General features: G+C 50.0%; 1 protein-coding gene across 11 annotated transcripts in view; it reads left to right on the forward strand.

Annotated features, from left to right (window-relative positions):
- FGD3 (FYVE, RhoGEF and PH domain containing 3) overlaps positions 1 to 22,393 on the forward strand; it is a 76,363-nt gene that overhangs the window by 22,940 nt on the left and 31,030 nt on the right. For all 11 annotated transcript variants that reach the window (XM_079108946.1, XM_079108947.1, XM_079108949.1 and 8 more), the window contains 2 exons: positions 71 to 207; positions 1,927 to 2,083. In XM_079108946.1, coding sequence (XP_078965072.1) covers positions 71 to 207; positions 1,927 to 2,083 — 294 coding nt within the window. The remainder of the gene's footprint in view (positions 1 to 70; positions 208 to 1,926; positions 2,084 to 22,393) is intronic.

Consider the following 22,393-nt stretch of genomic DNA (forward strand, 5'->3'; position numbering starts at 1 on the left):
CCCCCTACTCTCACGGAACTGCCCACTGTGGCCCATGCTCCCTGGTTGACGTGAGCTTCTTCATGCCCAGGTTTTCTGCACCACGCTGAGGAAAGCGGGGATCCCCTCAGAAGTCACCACTGGCATCTTCTCCAACATCTCCTCCATCTACCGCTTCCACAGCCAGTTCCTGCTGCCTGAGCTGCAGCGGCGGATCACGGAGGAGTGGTGAGGACCATCCAGGGCCACCCCCGCCCTGTTCATGTGTTTAAGAACCAGGCAGGCACCTGGGGGAATTGTCTCATGGTGGCCTGGGCGCCTCCCTTCTCTGTTTGGTCCTAGGTCCAATCCCAGGCCCACCCTTCCTTGATGGGCCACTTAGAGTTTTCGGGGCCTTAAGTTTTCAGGGGGAGGTACCAGAGATTTAATTCAGGGGCACTTGACCACTGAGCCACGTCCCCAGCCTTATTTTATATTTTATTTAGACAGGGTCTCACTGAGTTGCTTAGCGCCTCACTTTTGCTGAGACTGAATTTGAACTTGAGATCCTCCTCCTCAGCCTCTTGAACCGCTGGGATTACAGGCATCTACCACTAGGCCAGGCCCAAGTCTTAAATTTTGAGGAAGCCAATGATACAAAATGAGGGCTTTTAATACCACTCAGGGATCCATGGAATTTAAATGAGGCTTGATATCCAGAAACACAAAATGGTGAGCCAATGGTGCTAGTCGGTCTCATTTTTCCTGCTACCATGTACTCCCCCTTAGCTTTTAAAAAGAATGAGATTTTCTACCCCTCAACAGTGGGTCACAGATCTTCCTCCTTCGGCCCCTCAGCTGTCCCATTTTTAGCAAAGGGACAGCTCGGTTATAGACACAATTAATGAAAAATCACAGATAAGGCCCCCAACCCACCACTTCTCCTTATTGTGTGCACCCCCATCCCAAATTCTGGGAAACCTAAAGATTGGCTTAGGGTCCCTGCTGTCTTCCTCCTTCACAGGCCTGGCTTCCTCTTGGTGTCCCCAGAGCCCAGAACCAGGGGGCTTGACTGGGGGTTCGTTCACCTGTAGCTCAGGGTGGGGATGAGTCACTTTGTGAATATTCAGAAGGACAGAGTCCAGCTGTGGAGCAGGTTACACTGTGTCCCCAAGGTGGTCAGGACTGGGTGTGTCCTGGCTGACAGAGTCCATGCCCGTTAGAGACAGACTCTGCTTTCACGCTGCCGAGATTCAACCGTAGTGTATCAGGCAGCCTCCTCAGCTCCCTTTCTGACAAAGGTACAGGGGTCCAACCACTGATCCACCCTCCCTGGGTTGCTGGGCCTTTCAATCAAACCCACATGTACACTTTCAAAGGAGCACCCCAGCTGTGGCTGTGTGCCTAAGGCCTTTTCCTTTCCTTGTAGTTATTTACTTAGAATAAATCTCCAACAGAGAGTTCCAAAATCAAAGACTATTAGTATGCTTTTCACTTCTCGCAACTTTTTTGCAAAGCCCTGTCTCAGCAGCAGTATGTATGATCAGTACTGCAAAGTGCTAGTGTCCTGTGACTTTGTCAGCACTGGATAGAACCATGGTTTCCAACCTTTGTTCACTTAAAAGGTGTGAAATTGATCCTCTTATAAACCGTGCCCTGTTCCTCTACTGTGAGTGCTCCCGTGTTTGGGCTCTGGTTCTCAGCCTGAGCTGTTGAGGTGTTTAATAGACATCTTCTCCTTAAATATCCAGCAACATGTTATATTCTACCCTCCAAAACAAAGGGGAGGAAACAGGCTTGGGGCAGGTGACCCATGTGCCCACCATCACACAACACAGGGACTCAGGTTGTTGCCCTTGGCTGCCCCATATACCCCGATACAGTTCATGGGTGAAGTTCATGTCCACTAACCTCAGGAGCCCCCTCCCACCCTGGCTGCTTCTCTGATGACCTTACTCCTCTACAAAGGGACACAAACCCCCGACTTGGGGACATCTTGCAGAAGCTGGCTCCATTCCTGAAGATGTATGGAGAGTACGTCAAGAACTTTGACCGGGCAGTGGGGCTGGTGAGCACGTGGACCCAGCGCTCCCTGCCATTTAAGGATGTCATCCACAGCATCCAGGTAGGCGGCTGCAGTGTGTGGGCACAGATGTCCTCGAGGCTCCTGGAGCTGGGTGTGTTTGGAACACGGAGAAAATCAGTGAAATTATGGGATGTGTCCTGGTGTCCCATGGACACTTTGATCTGACTCCCAGGGATAAATTCTCATTCCCATTTCACAGATGGAAAAATCATGGCTTAGTGACACAAATGATTTGTTTGATAGCACCTGGATTCAGAGAACTGTCTCTGACTCCAGGCATCCCTTAGTGTGTAGGGCAGGCATTGAGAAGGTGTCCTTTTGATCTTTTCTTTTTTTTTTTTAATTGTAAACAAATGGGATACACGTTGTTTCTCTGTTTGTACATGGAGTACCATTTGTGTAATCATAAATTCACATAGGGTAATGTTGTTTTCATTCTGTTATTTTTTCCCTTCCCCCCACCCCTCCCACCCCTCTTTTCCTTCTATACAGTCCTTCCTTCCTCCATTCTTGCCCCCCTCCCTAACTCTAACTATAACCCTAACACTAACCCTAACACTAACCCCTCCCACCCCTCATCATCTGCTTATCAGAGAGATCATTTGGTTTTTTGAGATTGGCTTATCTCACTTAGCATGATATTCTCCAATTTCATCCATTTGCCTGCAAATGCCATAATTTTTCATTCCTTATGGCTGAGTAATATTCCATTGTATATATGCCACAGTTTCTTTATCCATTCATCAATTGAAGGGCATCTAGGTTGGTTTCACAATCTGGCTATGGTGAATTGAGCAGCTATGAACATTGATGTGGCTGTATCTCTGTAGTATGCTGATTTTAAGTCCTTTGGGTATAGGCCAAAGAGTGGGATAGCTGGGTCAAATGGTGGTTCCATTCTAAGTTTTCTAAGGAATCGGATCTTTTCTTTTTCTTTGTCTGCACACAGCCTGTTTACAACCCCTGTGCCCTTGTCTCCTGACGTGTTGATCTTTTTCTTACTGATTCACAAAGTTTTGTATGTTAAGAACATCGACTTTTATCTATCACACCTGTCATGATTTATTTTTCCCCATCTTTTATTTTTTAGCTTTATGGTGGGAATGACCATATAGAATTTTTGGTTTTTAAGTACCTATGTTCACCAATTAAAAAAAAAAAGTTGTTTTTTTTTTTTTTTTCCACATAAGGGAGTTTATTAAGCAAACAGAGTGTCTCCCTGCCCGGTAAGAGAGAAAATGAGAGGAAAAGAGAAAGGAAAGAGAAAGGGCACACGCTAGAGAGGGTGGAAAAGCGAGGAGGAGAAAGAAAGTGAGTCGGGGGAGAGAAAGCATGAGAAAAGATCGAGTTATGCTTTTTTAAAAGGTAGATCAATATAGTGTCCCATGTGCATGGGAAGAACCCAGGTCCGTAGTCCGCTGCTTGTCCCAGCACAGTAGTGACCCTGAGTGTGCACGCACCACACATCTCTTCCCCTGGCCTCACTGTAGCTTGGAGGGGTCGTGGGCCCTGAGTGCTCACTGCTGGGTATGGAAGCAAGGCCTGGATTTGGGGTGGCCCCTAATACCTTTTCACCGGGCCATCTCACGAAGGCCGTGGTTTCCTAGTGCCCCTGACTCAGTAGCGGAGTCAGGCCCTAGAGAAGACAGCCATGGCCTCCCCCTGAGCCTCTCCTTTCCCCTTTGGCCTCTCTCCTCTCTGGTTCTCACCCTGGCTGTATCCAGGGAACAGCCATGTCCAGCCTCCATGAGCTGTATTTTTGCTGACACAGCAACTCCCAAAGGACACTCTCGTCACTCACCCAGCTTGCATTGTCCACAGATGCGGTGACAGCCAGGCCTCCGGGGCAGACAGGGACCAGCCTGAGTGTGATTTCTCAGAGGAGGGAACATTTTGGCTGGTGGAGGTGCTGGCTTCCTGAGTCCTACAGGGGGACCAGGACAAAAGTCCACTTTCCAAGACACAAGTGACAACAAGTTTTCTTTCCCAGAAAGCGTGTTTCCCTTAAAGTCATATTATCAATCAATGCACCATAAAGTATCCAGAGGAACCACGACTGGGGTCCCCTCCGCTCCTCCCTGACCCAAGCTGCACGTGGCCTGAGTGTCCTTCCTAGTCCTGCTGCTTAGGTTTGCCGTTTCCATCTCTTTCCCCTCCTCTGCCTCCTCCTCCCCCTACACTGTCATCATCGTCTTAGCGCAATAACTGAGGAAGCTGACCTCTGGCTAAATTTGCATTGGCCAGTTGAGCTCTGACTTGGTTATTTGAGAAAGAACAGAAAAAAGATTAAATTGGGGTTCATTTGGTTTGTTCCCCAGGTTGTCCGTCAGCCACATCTCCCCTCTAGGTCTCAGAATGCAGGAGGGGGAGGGACACTGGGGAGCTTGCTTTCTTCCTGGGAGATGGGACACTACTCAGGCAGCCATGCACCATGACATGTGTGCCATGGAGCTCCTTCCTGAGATGAAGACAGATGCTCAGCCTGGTACAGTCTGCTGTCCCCACGTTGGGCAGGCCAGCTTGTTGCATCTGGAAGGTCCCCAGTGATAAGAGGCTTTCAGGATTGGGAGGTCAGACAAATGTGTCTAATGACGGTACCAGCACTTCATTGTCTCAAGCAGCATCTGCCTGGCAGACATGACCCACAGTCACATGTCCCCATACCCTGGGCAGACCTCTGGTGCTGAACCAGGCAGGCTGTGGGAAGGTCTACCCCTTGGTACCAGCCTGGTCTAGTTATTCTCTGCAGGTGACATTGACCCCCAGGGACCTAAACCGTGTCTGTAGACATTGATGTTGTTCCTGGTATCAGGTGGGTGGAAGCTGGAGATGCCCTGCAGTGCACAGGACAGTCCACAAAGTTTCTCACCCAAATGTCCATAGGCCAAGGCTGAGAAGCCCTGGAGTGGACAGAACAGGATAGCACCACGGTCAATTTTCCTGTGGCCTCTGGAGATTTCCTTTGTGCAATCCAAGGCACATTTAAAGTAAAACTTTTATTTTTAAATAATTTTAAACATTTTTTAAAAGTTGCAAAAATGACAAACTGTTACAAACCTGTAGCATTTTTTGTCCTGTCCATTATTCTCTCTAGACACATAGGTATGGTTGTTATTTTCCAAGTCTTTGAAGACTAAGTTACACTGTTAGCCTTTTTCCTTAAATGTGAATGAGAATGTTCAGCACAGGGATCAAACCAGGACTTTTGCACTGATGTCACACTACTCCGAAATGCACGCCCAAATGTCACAGCTGACCCAGTGATGTTCTTTTCCTTCCTTCCTTCCTTCCCTCCCTGGTCCATCACCCAAGCCAAGACCACACATTGTGTTCATTTTCAGGTTTGTCTCCTTTCTACCAGAACAGGCTTCTGTCCGCAGACTGTCCCTCAGTTTGGGTCTGTGAGCTGTTTGTCTGTGATTCAACTCAGCGGTTCCTTTTGTGAGTTTCACTGGAGCGAGGCTGTGTTCTCACTGCGTCCTGCCTGGCCAGATGCCGTTCCCATGTGCCCCACTTCTGAGATGCTCATTTGATTAAGGGCGTGTCTGCCAGGTCTCTCCATCAGGAAGTTAGATTTTTCCTCCCTATTATTAAGCTACCTCCTAGGGAGACACCTTGATGCTATAGGAGTACTCTCTTCATCATTCTTGATGATTCTCAAACAATTGTTTTCATGAAGTTGTAAATGAGAGTGTTTCTAGCCCTGTTGTATTCAGTCTTACCTGAGTTGAAAACCGTGTCATTCTGGGTCCTGAGGCAGGTGAGGCCATTGAGTTGCTGGCAAGGGAATGGTGGAGCAGGTGGACAGTGCAACAGAAGCAGCAGGTCCTCTTAGCCAAGACATTGGCCTTATGAGCATGGTTGAGAGAGGAGCAAAGAAGGTGGTGTGGGGCTGGGGATGTGGCTCAGTGGTTGAGTGTTTGCCTAGCATACATGAGGACCTAGGTTCAATCCTCAGCACCACAAACACACACAAAAAAGAAGGTGATGTGGCCTCGGGGGTCCCAGATCTGGGCTTGTCCACCCTCCAACTGCCCAACCAGGGAAGGCACCTGAAGGTAAAGGTGATTAAAAAGTTCAGGAAATATCATCTATCTTTGAGTCAAATGTAATTTCAGTTTAATGCAACCCTGAAAACTTTTTGCAAAAAAAATGTGTTTTTGGAAAACAAAATTACACTCAGCGTCCTTCCTTTTTGGTTTCTTGACCACATTTTTCCTTAGAGAGATTTAGGACAGCTAAGTAGAAATTAAAATTTCCATATGTAAACAGACATGGAGACAGCTGGCTTTCATTGTGTGAAGAGCTCTGGGCTGGGAATCTTGGATGAGTGATGAGAGTTTCATTCTCTTATTTTTCAACAGATTGGCATTTCTCTTGATGACAAATATCATAAATGCTCTTTGTTGAAATTTATATGTTATGTGAAAATTCCCGGAAGCTCACCACCCAGACAGCTACGTAAGCTGGTCCAAGCTGCCTCCGGGAGTTTTTGCTTCTCTGGGTCTAGTCTATCATTAAGTCCAATGTCTCGGGGTGCTGACAAAAGTGCTCCCCATCCAATTGCGTTGGCATATTCAGAAGTCTTTCCACCCGACAGACCAGGGAGGGACTCGAACCGTGGTCCTTGCGTATGCTAGGTGAGCGCTCTCCAAGAGGAGCCATCTCTTCAGCTTCTCCAAATGTGTTGGAAATGACCGCTCTGGTTCTCACCCGACTCCTGGCCTGCTGGTCTGATATTTCTCTTGTCTTTTCCAAAAGATGAGAATAACTGGTTCCAGGAAGGGTTCCAGGAAGGATGTGGGATCTGTGGCTCTCAGTTCCCCAAAATAGGTGGGTGATTGGAAGCAGTCAGCCTCTGAGCACCATGCCCCCGTGGCTGGAGTGACCGTGACTCTAACAAATGAGCAAAAGGGCCAGTACTGGGCCCACTGTGCTCAGGAGGAGTGGCAGACTCAAGGGCCTTTCCTTCTGTGGCACTGTCTTCAGAGCCCGAGGTATATTCCTCTATATCCAGTAGCTGCTCCCAAAGGATTGTTGACTGACTGACTGAAGGCATTTGACTTCCCTTCATGGCAGCTGCAGACTGTCTCCCAACCAGTGGACAATCCCCAGGGACACTCTCTAAAAGAGTGGATGCTTCTTCTCCTTGGCAGTCGCTGCCCTCCTGTTCCTACTATCCTGACCTCTGTAGTTCCACCCAGGTCCCTGGGGGTACCCACCTTTACAGATGGGTGTAGACCAGAAGCCTATCTGTCCCCAAGTCATTGCTGGTTTTCCTGGTAGGGAGGGCTTAGGGTGTCCCTTGGAAAGAACACGGATCCAGGAGAGCCCCCTTCCTCATTGGAGCCGCCAACTCTAGGCAGTGAACTGTTGGGGGAAGATGAGTGCAACCCTGAGGGAGGGGCAGGCTGAGGGGGACACCTGGAGGAGAGTGACCCTCCTCTGAAGAGTCTCCAACTCCACAGAGTGATTCAGGGTCCTGGAGACCAAATAGCACAAATGGATCTTCACTGTGGCCTTCAGGAGTCTTCTGTGGTCCCTAGGAGACATTCAGGGTTGAGGACCCATTTGGACCATTGAGACACGAACACAGTAATTAGAGAAGTTGGAGTGCACACTGTTCTCCCGGTGGGTGCTTCTCTGCTGTGAGCTGAGCCTCCCTTCTTCCAACCTCAGGCCATCCCTTGCTCTTCCTGATGAAAATATTGCACTGCTTAACTCTTGCTGTCTAAAAAATTACCTAAAATGTGGTGGTTTAAAACAATAGTAAATGCTTATTAACTCTGTTTAGTTTGGTGGGTTAGAAATTTGAGTGCAGCTTGGCTCTGGCATGGGGTCTCACGTGACTGCAGATCAGTGGCGGCCTGGGCTGCAGTCTCATCCGAAGGCCCATCTGGGGCTGAAGATCCGAGTCCTAGGTGATTCACACATTCATGGCAAGTGGTGCTGGCTGTTCCCGTGTGGGCCTCTCCTCAGGGCTGCTTGGGCATCCTCCTGGCATGGTGGCTGATCTCCACCCCGATTCCCACCTCTACAGAAACTGCAGTGTTTTGTGTGACCTGGTCTCGGAAGTCACCTTTGTCATTTCCGCAGGTCCTATTGGACACCAATGTCCATGGGTCAGTCCTATTCATGATGGGAGGGGCTACACAAGAGTGTAGCTATCAGGATGGGGCAATTGTTGGTCCACCCACAATAATTTCTTTTCAGATGGTGCCACCTCTAGGTAGAGGCACCATTTCCTCCCTCACCCCTATTTAGGAACAAAAGGACACTTGACCTCAGTTCTGCTTTTAAGCTATGGATTCCCCAAACCCCACACTGCCTTTGTGCCCTCACCTATGACAAATCTTCACCTTGTGGGTCTTCACACCTGGCCTGCCACTGACTTCCCTAAGGCATCCTGACTTCCTGAAGTCAAGGCCGTACTCCTGGTGAGCCCTGATCTAGGTCCCTGGTCCTGATGAGATCTCATACCAGCCTTCTGGCTCAGGATATATCAGCAGAGGGGCAGCTGTCCTGAGAGTGATCTCTATCCTTCCTGGCTTGTGTTAGAAGCATTGAATGGTCCAGGGCTGCCTCCTGGTGTGGGAGCTGTCCCCTCAGGGCATGGACGCTAAGGCTTTAGGGCCTGGGCACTGGAAAGTTCAGCAGTGGTGATTCAGATGACAACTGCTGAGATTCCTTGAGCACCTATCAAAGAATGCCATGGGCCCGGTTGTCATTCCTCACAATTCCAACACGTATGTCCTGTGTTTTGCCCATTTTATGGAGAAAGAAATGAGGCTCTGAGCAGCTCTGAGATGTGCCTAAGTTCATACCACTTGTGAGCCTGGGCACAGCAACTCTGCATCCTCAGACAGGGGCCCAGCAGAGTCAGACAGAATCTGGGGACAAGCTCTGCATCACCTGCATCTCCAGGGTGGACACACGGACCTTCACTGCATACTTGTCAAGGGGAATGAATACATGCTCCGTCATGCATCACTAGAACGTTCGTCCAGTCCCTGGTCAAAAGGAAGATGACCTGGGAGAGTGAAAGGGTGGCATCTCCCAGCCTCGCATCTTCATACCGCCCAACGAAAACCAGTCAACATTCGGAGGAGCTGAGTTGTGGGTGTGAGACTCCGTTTCCTGCCAGGATAGACATTGTTGGGGAACTCATGAAGCACCCCTCTATTTCACACTCTGTTGAAATGTTCCAGGAAGTCACTGTGGGTTGCAGAAATGGCCCTTTCCCAGGTCCCCTTATGCTTTCTGCAGTCGTAGCTTTGGTTTTGTTTGTCACACACCCACAGGACATTTCCCTGGTTCAAGGAGCTGCCACAGGTGCTTTGAGGATGGCTGCTTATGAGAACCCCCTCATGCCCTGCAAGGGCCTTCATGATCACCCACCTCTGACAACAAGGAGACCAAGGCCCAGGGAAATTGTTTTAAAAAATAAAAATAAATTTAGAGCTGGATTAAGAGGGCATTAGTACAACCAAGTCAGATTTTGCAGTCTAAGTCTTTCAGAATCCCTGTTTTATTTTTTATAGACTTTCTCCCTAAAACAAGGGAGTCTCCTGGGGTATAGTTGGGGGCTCTGTCTAGGTCCTCTGGTGGCACCTTGAAATAATCTGCTTGAGGCGGGGCTTCTCCATTTTTCAACCTTGTGTGGCTATTTCGATTTTTCCACCCACAAAGGTCTGGAAGGCTCTGACAGGGCTTCTGGGTCTGTCGGGTCTGGGCCAACCCTGCTGGACTCCTCCCCACCAGAGACATCTGTGGCTGCAGAGGCAGAGGCAGGAGGGGTGGTGGTGGCCTGGCCCGCACCTAGGGTCCCTAGAAGCGCAGTGGGCCAGTACAGCTGTGGCTGAGGACTGTGCTATCGAGGTCACCCCCACCAGCAAGTGAGGGCCCTCCAGAACCACCAAGCCAAGCTCTTCTCATGCTGCGTAATGATACGGAAATGCAAATACGCCATCATTTTGTGACCCATGTTGTGGAAATTGGAAAGAGGAAGTTGTGCTTTGCTGTTGCATGAAGTTCGGCCCCGGAGGAAACAAACACTAGCCTGGAAGAACGTCGAGCGGTGAGTGGGGATCGGCTCCCTATCTTCGCTGAGCCCTAAGGGGTGGGAGGTTTTGTGAGGGAGACTTTGGGGTGGTGGAGGCATTTGGAGCAAAGCAGAAGCCATTTGAGATTGGTGTTTTCAAGGCAGGAAGCTCCTCCGTGGTACTGAGCGGTGTCTCAGGCAGCGGGACCACAGCCCAGGCCCCTCTCATATCATCCAGGCTCAGGGGCAATACAGGTGTCCCTCTCCTTGAGCCCAGGAAGGTAGTCCCATGCAGGCCTTCTCACTCAGTGTGGCTCCAGAAGCTTCCTCTGAAGTCCAGGGTTTAGACATTAACAGACAGGGCTCTACTAGTGAGGTGCTACCAGGAAGGGAAACGGAGCCCACCAGGGCCTCCAGGGGATCCCGGGCAGCCTGGGGCAATGGGGAGGTCACCTTAGAGGCAGGCGGCCCAAACGCAGGGTCGCAGCAGCAGCAGTAGCAGCACAACTTGATGCCACAGTAATTGTGCACATTGTGCAGACAGGACAACGATGCCGGAGGGTCCAGGGCAAGTTCCGGGATCGCTGGCCTCTGGATCTATGGAGTTTGCAGAGCGGGTCCTTATAATTGGAGACGACCATATCATTTCCATTTTTCCTGAGGTTGGTGAGAGATGTGGGGGAAAGGGCACCTGAAGAGGGACAGAAAGGAGGGCCTGGGGTTTTCTAAGACCCCACCGAAGCCAGGGAGCCAGGCACAGGGCAATGGGGGATAGGAAGCTCTGTCAGAGCCATTCCTAGCACTGCGACTTTGGGCTCAGACTCTGCTTTGATTTCCTTGTCTCCAGAATGAGCTCTGAACAGCTCCAGGTTCACTGAGGTTCAAGATCAGTGTGGCTCTGCTGCTATTCAGATTGGCCCTTCCCAGCGCCCAGAGGGGCTGTTGGAAGCCTTTTTTACAAGAGAGGAAATGGAGACAGTGCACTCTGACAGCTTGCCCCAGGCACCCTGGCCTCTGAGTTGACTGGCTGGGCCTCCACACAAATTTTCTGAGAGGACAAGTTGTTCAGCAGCCTGGGGGCTGGGTGGGGCAGGCCACAGTGGGGAGGGGAGGAAGTGGCTTGTCTCAGATGGGCTGTTACCAGTGCTGGGGCCCAGGTTCCGGTCTTCAGGGGGGCTGGCGCCTGTCTGCACAGAGACTAGCACCTCACACTGCGTCCGGCCCCTCAGAGGCACACTGTACTGTGAGTTCTGCACAGAGACCTGGAGCATGTTTTCTTTGAGGTTCAAGCTGGCATGGCCTCGTTTTGCGAGGCCTCCCATAGCGTGAGGGTCTAAGGTTGTGCTTGGCTTTTCTGCCTTGTGCCCTCAAGAGTGGCTCATGGGCTAGAATAACGACCTCGGGAATCTCTGAATGTGTGCTGGGCGCTCCCACTGCACCCTCCTTACCTGCCCCAGGTGGGCCTATCATGATCCCCATTTACAGATGGGGAAACAGGCTCCATAGTAAAAGGAGTGACCAAGGAGTCCAGTACAGCATTGGGCAGATGCGAGGTCCAGATGAGACAGGGTTTGCGGAGTGCTCGCAGCTACAAGGAGGCTCAGGGGTGAGCGTGTGCGGCAAACAATGAACAAGGACAGAAGAAAGCACAGAGCGGCCACTGCAGAGACAGCCTGTCCCTACCTGTCCCTGGACAGGATGAGTGACAATAAGGAGGGGCCAAGCCAGCCCAGAAGGAGACGAGAGATGAGGGGACCTTCATTCCCTGCCATCATCTGCCTCTGGTCACTGGATCCTCCCTTCTGCAGATGTCTGTGGGTCCTGGTAGGTGACGAGGGAGTCGGTGTCCCCTGGGGGAAATGGGCCACCACCAGGCTCGAATGCATCTTTGCTGATAGCAAAGAATAGGGAGGGGGCAGACGCTGTGTGAAATGAGGGCAACCATGTGACAGCTTGGGGACAAGCCTACTGTAGCCTGGTGACATGTCCCTGTGCGCATGGCACCTCTGGCTCTGCAGGGGTGAATGCTTGACCTCCCTGTGTCCTGCTCTTTTCCCTGGGTTCCCTGAGTCAGGTGCCAGGACTGTAATCAACAGACTGTCTGTGTGGCTTCCAGGGACCCACGTATGGATCCTCCATGCATCCTACAACATTTTAAAAATCAGAATACCAACTGGGGCCCCTGTCTGCTGGCTCTGGGGGATCCATCCTGGCCCTACCAGTCTCTGCCCCTCTCCCACCTTTTGGGACCCCTGCCCACTCAATGCAGCCTCCACGTCACCTGGCTTGCTCACTCTTCCTGCCTTTCCTGCTGTCTGCAATGCTCTTCCCTCTACCTGAGCCCCAGTGAGGGATGACGCACACTCAGATCCATGAAGTGGGATGACCTGGTCACTTAGGTCCTGTGAAGTGGGGTAGTCTGGTCAACTAGGCCCTGTATTCTGTCTGATGATGGACTTTTAAGATCTATGCAGGTTCTGTGGGCCGGGGGTGGGGAGTCACATTTTGTTCTTACGAATTGTAAATGTGACTTAGTGAGGTGAATTTGCCACCTGGACCTCCCTGTCTCGGCTGTGGCCTGACTGGTCACTGTGTGTTTAGATAAGACGGTGAGATGACGCTGGCCTAGCCGGGACTGCTTGGAGGTAAAATGAGCCTTTCGTGATCACAACATGGATTTTGTATTTTTGAAATGTGGATTCAGTCAAAGCACATTTTTGTGTATGGGAAAGTTCATTTGAGAAGGGATATAAAAACTCCTGGCTCTGCCAATTCCAATTAATTCATTTATTTATTCACCAAAAATATCGAGTCCTACATACCAGGCCAAGGGCTGCAGGAAGGAGACGAGGCTCTTCCTACATCACTTACATCCCAAGAGGGAAGAGGACAAGGAGGGGGAATGTGTGAGGGAAGGAGATGCTCCAAGGGAGAGCAGGATGTGGGGACAGGTGCCGGTGGAGGGCTGTCTCTCTAGGGAGCAGAGAGCTGGATAAAACAGGGAGTGAGTGGGGCCAGTCCTTAAAGCCACACAAGCCACACAAGGAGGGGGCTTCTGGAAGGAAGTTGGATCCAGGAGAGGTCAAAGTGGACGAGTATTGGAGAATTTCAGTTTAGATTGGAGGCTACTGAGAAGTTCTTGTTTATTTATCTTGTTTCATCTACTTTTTTTTTTGGAGGGGGTTAACAAGAATTGAACCCAGGGGGCACTTTACCACTGAGCCATATCCCAGCCCTTTTTATTTTTTATTTCGAGATAGGGTCTCACTAAATTGCTTAGGGGCCCTCTAAGTTGCTGAAGCTGGCTTTGAACTTATGATCCTCCTGTCTTAGCCTCCTGAGTTGCTGGAATTATTCATTTACTTTTTTTTAAAATGGGAATTATCAAACATCATTGGAGGTGGAATTGTCAGGAGCCTAGGATGCTCACCAGGAGAGGTTGCCTGAATGTATGGAAAGAAAGGAATTCAGGATCTCTCCACCCCTACAGAGGGACCTGAGGGGCTTGGGAATTGCAGGGTAAATTATTTGCTCCCAGTACTTATTATGAAAAATTTTCAGAGGTATAACCATGCTCAAATAATTTGGCAGGGGAACACCTGTGTGCCCACCCCTGAGATTCTACGTGCTTTACCATACACCTAGCTACTTACACAGGGAGGAGTCTTATTTTATTTTTAAAGGTCGAATCTTAATTTTTCTGATTGCTTTTTTTTAATGTATGACAATGAACAGTAATGTTGCATTCATGGCTGTAATGTTGGTATTTATGTTCCTTCTCAATGAAAGAAAACAAAATAGAAACTAAATATAGGAAATAAATATAGACTATAAAAGTAGAAAATTTAAAGAGCAAATAAAAATAAAGCAAACAAGAAGTTTCAAGTAAACATAAAAGTAAGAATGAGGTAAAAATGGTACTGCTTTTGGTTTCCTGGACACAGCAACCCTGTGTGAAGGGGGCCCTGTCAGTGGACATGCTAGAACTTCTTGCTGCATTTCCATGTATTGACCCTCATGGCGTTCCTGGGCTTACAATCCATAAGTTTCTGCTATTCCAACCTTGGGCAAAAATCGTTATTTCTGCACATTTTGCATGATTTTACCATGTTCTGCTGCAGTTGAATAGAATTTGCAGCCTCTGCTTTGTCAGAGGCCTGGAGATGCCTTAGGAGATTGAGGCTGGGGGACGCTGGGCTTGTCCCCAGTTGTCCCGACAGTGAAGGGTAGAAACAGGGTCACACTAGGTGCAAACCCTGGGCCAGTGATGACTATACTGCCTCGAGATGGAAACAAGGCATTGAGGTTGGTCGTGCCATGTTCAGCAGCGGAGGCCGGGGCTGTCAAGTCCCCAGGGAGATCCCAGGAAATGGGCCTGGAGTCAGAGCAGGGGAAAGTCCAGGCACTACCTCCTATGAGGCTGGGGTTGTCTGGAGCCTCTGGTTAGCTTGACTGACCCTCCTGAACGGGCAGGGGTCTCTATTCCTGCCCTTTCCTCTCCCTCTGCATTTGTCACCCAATGAGGTGTCCTTGGTCTCAGGAATGTTGACTCACCAGAAAATCATCCTCCTGCATTTCCTACAGTCATTGACTGAGCCCCTAATAATAAGAGGGCTACCAGGATGGAGCCCCTATGCTGAGCTGCCATGCGGGCTGCCTCAGGACAGTCTGGACTTGACCTTGCAGAGGGGACCTGGGGAAGGAGGGCAGTGGCATGGGGCTGGGGCTAGGTGCTCAGCCTTGGAAAGGGGTTGGCAGATGTGCACCCAGCACGACCTCATCCTCTGCAGACCATGCTTCCATGTGGGCATGTGTGCAGCAAGGTGGTGAGAGACCCTAGGTGCCAGGCACCCTTGTGAGGAAGTGCAGGTGCCTGAGTTGCTGTCATCTTGGTGTGATTCACGGACCATTTTTTTTCCTCTTCCCAGTAGAAACTCCATCCTCATTAAACACTAACTCCCTCTTCCTCCTCCCCTGACCTCTGGCAGCCACCATTCGACTTTCCATCTCTGTGAATTTGGCTACTTTTCAGGCCCTCAGAATAATTGGAATGATATGCAATTTGTCCCTGTGTGTTGTTGGCTTATTTCACTCAGAATGATATTCTCGAGATTCATCCCGTCGTTGCCTATGGTCCGAGTTTTCTTCCTTATTAAGGCTAAATACCATTCCGTTGCATGGATAAGACTGCAATTTGCTTATCCATTTGTGTTGTCAGCTTTTCATTGCTGTAACAAACACCTGAGATAAATCAACTTACAAGGAGGAGACGGTTTATTGGGCTCATGGTTTCCGAGGTTTCAGTCCATGGTCACTTGGCCTGTTGCTTTGGGTCAATGGTGCCACAGTACATCATAGTGGGGGCACATTAGTGGAAGAGGCCTATTCACCTCATGGCAGGGCAGCAGAATTAAAAAGAGAGACAAGAAAAAGCGGGGGTTCCCTTCAAGGGCAGACCCCCAATGAGCTAACTCCTAGCCCTAGGTCCTGCCTCCTAAAGCTTCTACCACTTCCCAATAGCACCACAGGATGGTGACCAAATGTTTAGCACGTGGACCCTCGAGAGACATTTAAAATACAAAGTATAGCAGATTCGCACAGTTTTAAACAGTACACGTAGCTTTTAGAGGTGGTAGTGTGAGCTGGACTTGTGAGTATCTGACCATAGCATTTGAACAGAGGCAGATACAGTATTGTCTCCTTTTCTCCCCATCCAGCTTGCCCTTGTGCCCCTTTCCTGTTCTGACCCCCCACCCCAATTCAAGGCATGAGCCACCCCACTGAGTTCTCAGCAGTGAAGACAGAGGACCCCAGCTACAATCAGTGACTACCAGAGCATTTCCCCAGCTGAGACCCCGAGGTGAGTACTCAGTGCTTCTGGGCACCTCTGGGTCATGAGGCAGCATTAATTTGCTGGCCATCGATCATCTCACACAGCATGGTCAGGGTATCCTGCGCCTTGCTTGCTCACTGCTGATAGGATCTTGCTGGGTTTAATGTAAAGTCACTAAACTAAGTCAGGAAAAGCTGAGCTGGGATCACAGTGACTTGCAGCCGGCAACCACTCTGTCATCATCATTCAAATACAGACATAATAAATATTTTTATGTTCCTGCCTGCTAGTTCCATCATCTGTGTCAGTTATGGTGTCAGTTTCGATTGATGAGTATTGTTTTGTTTGTTTTGCTTTGATTTCTATTATGGCTTGAATAGTCCCTTTGTGTGTCCAGTAATTATTGATTGGATGCTAGACAATTGTATCTTTGTTGGGAGCTGAGCTTTTTTCTTCTTTTCTTTTCTTTTTTAATTCCTTAACCATTTTTGAGCTTTCTTTGTAGGGATTGCAATTGAGTCGTAAACAGTTTTGGCCTTCCTGTTAAGATTTTTATAGTGGATCCAGAGCAATGGTCACTGTAAGGGTAATTTACCCCGCGACTATTAAGGCATGTCCCTCCTGAGCCTGACCTAAGGCCCCTGCAACCTTGGACTTATTAAGACTGGCTGGTAGAAACAGGTATTAATTTGGCCAGTGTGAGCTTCAAGGAATGTTCCCTCTGGTGTCTTTCAGGCCATTCCTTCTCCAGTCTCATTTGTTTGCTCACATACACCTGCTGAACTAGTCACGAGGGACCCCTTTCAGATCTCCAGGTTTCTTGTGTGGCTCTCTCCTCTCAGAGCTCTTTTCTGTAAGTCTCTGCACCTTGGTCTCCCAGACTCCTACTTGGAGAGTACCCTTCTCCACTCCTCAGCCCAGAAAGGTCCACAGACGGTGAGCGGAGCACAGGGAGGCTTTTCCAATTTGTTCCTCCCTCTCAAGAGTCCAGAGCTTTGCTTGCATGACATATAGTGTCTTGTCCACGTTTGCTGTTTCAGGTGAGAATCAGTCTGTGTTCTGTTGTTCCATCTTGACCAGAAGCTCATTCCTCCGGGTGGGGTTGAACCAGACCCTGCCTGCCGGACAGCTGCCTCTGGACACAACCCACATTCCTTCTGTGTACTTTTTCACGGTGTCATGTCTGACCTTCTGGAAACTTGAGTTGATCTCCCATGCTATGAGAGAATGCAGCAAAACACGTATTTTCTGTTGGGAAATCGTAATATTTCTGTCCATTAAGCTAGTTAATGTGGCAGTAGCCATGATAAATGGCCACCCTGAGTCACTTGAGAAAGGGTCCACTCAGAAGTAGTCTTACCACAGGAAGTAAATGCTCAGGAGTTTGTATGGTGGGGAGGGAGCTCTGTCCAGCATCCATGGCTCCCACAGCCACAGGGGACGCCACTGGAACTGGCCCTAGCGATGGGCTGTGTGCTGTGTTCTCTGGGAGGGTGAGGCGGCCGGGTGCAGGCTCAGGTAACAGCTGGTTTCTGCATTGTTGCAAGTTTGTGGCTTCGCAGTGAGGAAGGAAACATGTAAAGAGCTCCTGGAAGAAGATATCTGGGTGGGAGTGTGTTGCAAACCAGTGTGTCAGTGTGAGCATGTGAGAGAGCTAACGTGTGTCGTGTGCTACTGAGTGGGTTTGTGATCAAGGTAGCTACTGTGTGAATGTGAATGTGTGTGGGAGATACTTGTGTGTGTGCGTGTGAGTGTGAGTGTGTGTGTGTGTGAGTGTGAGCGTGTGTGTGAGTGTACAGGGGAGCAGCTGTGCGCCTGTGTCCCAGAAGGTGTCCAGGTGAGGAAGGGGTGTGGGCCGGGGAGCAGTGTGGGTGGTACCCCTGGCTCTCCTCATCTGGGTACTTCCTGCATGTTTTTCCTGGTTGCAGGGCACTGCCCACACATGGGGTGTGGCCACTGGTGCCCTTCTCTGCAGTGCGTGTGGCTCTGGAGGTCAAGGATAGGCTGTGCTGTGTCCTGCGTCCATCTGAAGACCCCTGTGCCCAGCCTGGGGGTCTGCTGTGCCAGGTGCAGGCCTGAGCTGCCCTTCTCTACCCCCTGCTTTTAGAACGGGGTCCTGGGGCTGCTCTGAGTGCCAGCTGGAGGGGTGGCTTTCATTCTCTCCACTGCTTTTCCAGTAGGTCCCAAATGGTTCCAGTTCAAAACTGCTAGGCAAAAGATCTCCAGGGAGTCGACACCTCAGCTGGCCAATCCCGGGACCCAGCAGGAAGCAGACACTCGCCTGTTAACCTTCAGTGCCCTCACGGAGGGGCATGGCATCAGCTAAGGGGTAAGAGACCATCACCGAGCCAAAGGACTCGGCCCATATCCTGGGCAAGACCCACCTCCCCACCTCCCGTCTGGCCCTCCTGCAGGGGGCAGTGGGACTGTCACTCACCCATGCGACAGGCAATGGCAGTGGCCAGGGGAGGAGGTGAGGGTGCTGGGGGATACCAGTCTCGTCTCCTGGGAGTATCATCAGTTCCCAAAAACCGTGGACACAAAGGTGATCATAACCGGAAGCCACTGTGCTGTGCTCCGGCTGTCACTGCTTTGCGTGCGTATTTTGAACTGACTGAGCACTGGGTGGCCTTACCCCACAGGAACGTCACCATTGCATGGAGGATGACTTTGTTTTTCAACGTAGAAGAACTTTATTTTAAAAGAAAATATTTTCCATGTGCCATTCTCAGACAGCCTATCCAGACAGGACCCTGCTGGGGTCCACCAGGGTGTGGACATTTTGAGAGCAGCCCCGCCGGCCTCCTCGAGGCTGATTTTGTCTTGGAGCTGCTTCCGGGGACTCCACTGAGCTGGGTTCATTTCTCCCCGACAGCCTCCCACAGAGTCCACGGAGTTCTGCTTCCAGGATGGAATCGGGTGAGGGATCCTCAATGTCCCTGGAAGCTGTTACTCCTTTAGGGGTGCCCAGTGCTGGGCCTGGCAGCTCCTCCCTAGGGAAGCTGCGAGAGCTTCCCATCGGAATTGGCACCCACCAAGGGGACCCTGACGGCCCGGCTGCAGCAGGAGATGGCCCTTCCAACACCTGCCCCTGGGGGAGCCAGAACCATCACGAAGATCCCCAACCGGGACAGTGGGATCGACAGCCCGTCCTCCAGTATCACCTGTGAGAACTTCCCCTGCGAGGAGGGCAGCGAGGTCCCCCCAGGTCCTACCATGCTGGGGCTGCACCCTGAGACCGCTGTGGACAGTCAGGCGTCACAGGACAGCCCCCAGGAGGAGGCTGACAGTGATGTGGGCGAGGAGCCTGACACTGCGAGGGCCGAGGAGGACATTGGCCTGGCCCAGGTAAGCCTCTCTTCCTCCATCTCAGGTTTGGTCTGCTGGGTGCTCCTGGGGAAGGGCTGGAGATTTGCCGTCGATGACATCTGTGCCTTGTTTTCCAATAAGAAGCATACACGCGGGGAGGTTCCTGGGATGAGGTCTGCTGGGAAAAACCAGGCCAGTCCCCCCCTGAAACCTTGGGCGATGACCTTAATCCTGAGCCTCAATTTCTAGGTCTGCATGGTGGGCACATCCCCCCACCCAGGAAGGGGTGAAGGTCAGTGTTACTGGAGGTACCATCCACCAATGTGGAAGGCAGCAGGAGCATCATCCATTTTCTAAATACGGAAAACTGAGGCACAGAGAGCATAGTAGTTGCCCAGGGTCACCCACAGGGCATGGCCCAGCTGAGTGCCCTGTGCTCCCAGAAGACGAGGCAAGCTGCCAAATGACCAGGTCCAGGAGTCATTTGACCGGGTGGGGCCTGCTGTCTCCCTGGTAGCAATTTTGTGCTAACCGTGTGGGCTTGGCAGGTGAAAGGCAGCTGTGCCTACGCCACTGTAAGCCAACTTTGCAGAGGGAAGGCTGGCTTTGGGGCAGAAGGCCCTCCTGCTGTCTGCTATCTGGCCTGGGGTGATGAGCACAGGCAGAGAGTGGCCCAGAGGTAAGAGCCCCCAAAAGGAGCTGGTGGGTGTGGACTGGAGTTAGTTGATTTGCATTTGTAAGGTGTGATAAAAGGTGAGTTCTTTACTATCTCTACGAATTGGTGGGCCTAGGGGTGGGGTGGGGTCAGTCCCTGCAGGGTCAGAAAAGACCTAGAATACAGAAAGAAAGGGTGCAGCTAAGGCAGGTCACACCACCCAAGACTCTCAAAGTGCGCTCCAGCCCAGCCTGACCAACTGACTCAGCCTCCTGGGGACTGGGAAAACTGCAGACCCTCAGGCCTGCCCACTGGTTCTGGGGAAGGACTAGGTCTCAGTATTCATAATAGAAAGACTCCAGTGGCTTGGGAGGCTGAGGCAGGAGGATCACAAGTTGGAGGCCAGCCTCAGCAACTTAGAGAGGCCCTCAGCAACTTAGCGAGACCCTGTCTCAAAATAAAAATAAATAAATAAAAAAGGCTGGGGGTGTGGCTCGGAGGTTAAGCTCCCCTGGGTTCAATTCCCAGTACCAGAAAAAAAGGAAAGGACTCCAGTGCCTCTGTGACCCACACCAGGTCCTTGGGGCTAGTGTTGGCCAAGGAGCCCAGGACCCTGTGCCTCGTCCCTTGTTTTAGTTGGCTTCCATCACTACAAACACCCGAGATAATCACTTACAAAAGAAAAGGTTTATTTTGGTTCATAATTTTAGAGGCTTCAGTCCATGCCTGCCCATCAGTCCTGGGGTGGCCCATCTTGGCAGGGTCATTGCCGAAGCCACTCACTCATGGCAGGGAAGTGAAAGGGACAAAGAGGATGGGACTGGGGTCCCACAATCCCCTGGGGGGGGCCGTTCCCCGCTGGGCTACAGACCTCCCACCTCTTAATGCTTCCACCTCCTCCCAGGAGCACCGAGCTGGGGACCTAGTCTGTAACACAGGAGCCTTTGGGGACATTCCAGGTCCAACCGCACTCCCCACTCAACCTGGGTCCGTAGGAGACTGTGTGGGGTAGGGGTGACACATGCATACCCGTCAAGCTCAGCCGCTAGAAGTGAAAGTCATCAGGGGGAGGCAATTGGGAAAGTTTGGGGACACGTGCAGTAGCACTCTTCTTGGCCCCGTGGTTGCCCAGCTCAGGGGGACGTGTGAGGTCGCCTGGTCAGATGTGAAGCAGCCATTCCCACAGGGACTGGAGGGGTTCCAGGGGACTGGAGACCACTAGGGGAACAGGAGGGCTGGACTGGCACTCCTGGATTCACGAGAGTCGGGCCAATTCCCAGAGAGGAATTTCTCCCAGGATGAATCTCCACCCGTCCATCACCCTTCATGTTTTTAAAAGGGGGTGTTCTTCCAGGGTTAGCAAAACACTTGAGGCTCCATCAAACTTCAGCATTTAGCACTCTGAGTTTCTGTCCCCGGTAAGAGCAGGGTGAGGCATTGAGAATGATAATTCCTTAAACGTTTGGTAGATTTCACCAGTAACACCATCTGGCCTTGGACTTTCCTTTGTTGGGAAATTTTTGAGTACTAATTTAATGTCCTTGCTCATTATTGATCTTCTTAGATTTTCTATTTCTTCATGATTCAGTCTTTATAGGTTATGTGTTTCTAAGCATTTATTTCTTCTAGATGGTGCAGTTTGGTGGCATATGATTGTTATGATCTTCTCATGATCTTTTTTTTACCATGGTATCAATTGTAGCGTTCCTTCTTTCTGATTTTAATTATTTGAGGTTCTTCTCTCTCTCTTTTTTTTTAAGTTTATCTAGATCGGGTTTTCTTAACTTTGTTGACCTTTCAAAAAAAAAAAAACCCTTTTTTTAAGATTTCTTTTTTAGTTGTTGATGGAATTTATTTTATTCATTTTTTTATATGTGGTGCTGAGAATCGAACCCAGTGCCTCACACATCCTAGGCAAGTGCTCTACCACTGAGCTCCAATACAACCCCAGCTCATCAACTTGGTTTTCTCAATTTTTTTCTATTGTTTTTCTATTCTCTGTCTTTTATCTCTGTTCTGATCTTTACTATTTCCTTCCTTTGGCTAGCTTTGGGTTTAGTTTGCTCTTTTTCTAGTTTCTTGAAGTGTAAAGTTAGACAGTTGCTTCAAGAACTTTCTTGAATATTTGCCACATATTACAGCTAAAACATTCCCTCTGTACCATCCATAGGTACATTAGCATTTCATTTAATTTCAATGTAATTTTTAAAATATATTGTGACTTCTTCTTTTACTCATTGGTTGTTTGAAAGTATTAGTTAACTTGTACATATCTGTGGATTTTCATTGTGCTACTGTTTTCTAGTTCTAGATTATTCTATCCATCCAGGTATTTGCTTTATTGAAGGACCTTATATTATCATATTCTGTTTATCATCCTTCATCAGTTTTTGGAGAGCAGGTCTAGTGGTAAAGAGCTCCCTTAGCTTTTGTTTTTCTTTATCTGGGAAAGTCTTAATTTCTTTTTTATTTTTTAAAGGCAGTTTTGCCTGACCATATATATATATATGG

Source organism: Sciurus vulgaris (genome assembly GCF_902686455.1).
Source record: "Sciurus vulgaris genome assembly, chromosome: 13".
NCBI classification, from domain to species: domain Eukaryota; kingdom Metazoa; phylum Chordata; class Mammalia; order Rodentia; family Sciuridae; genus Sciurus; species Sciurus vulgaris.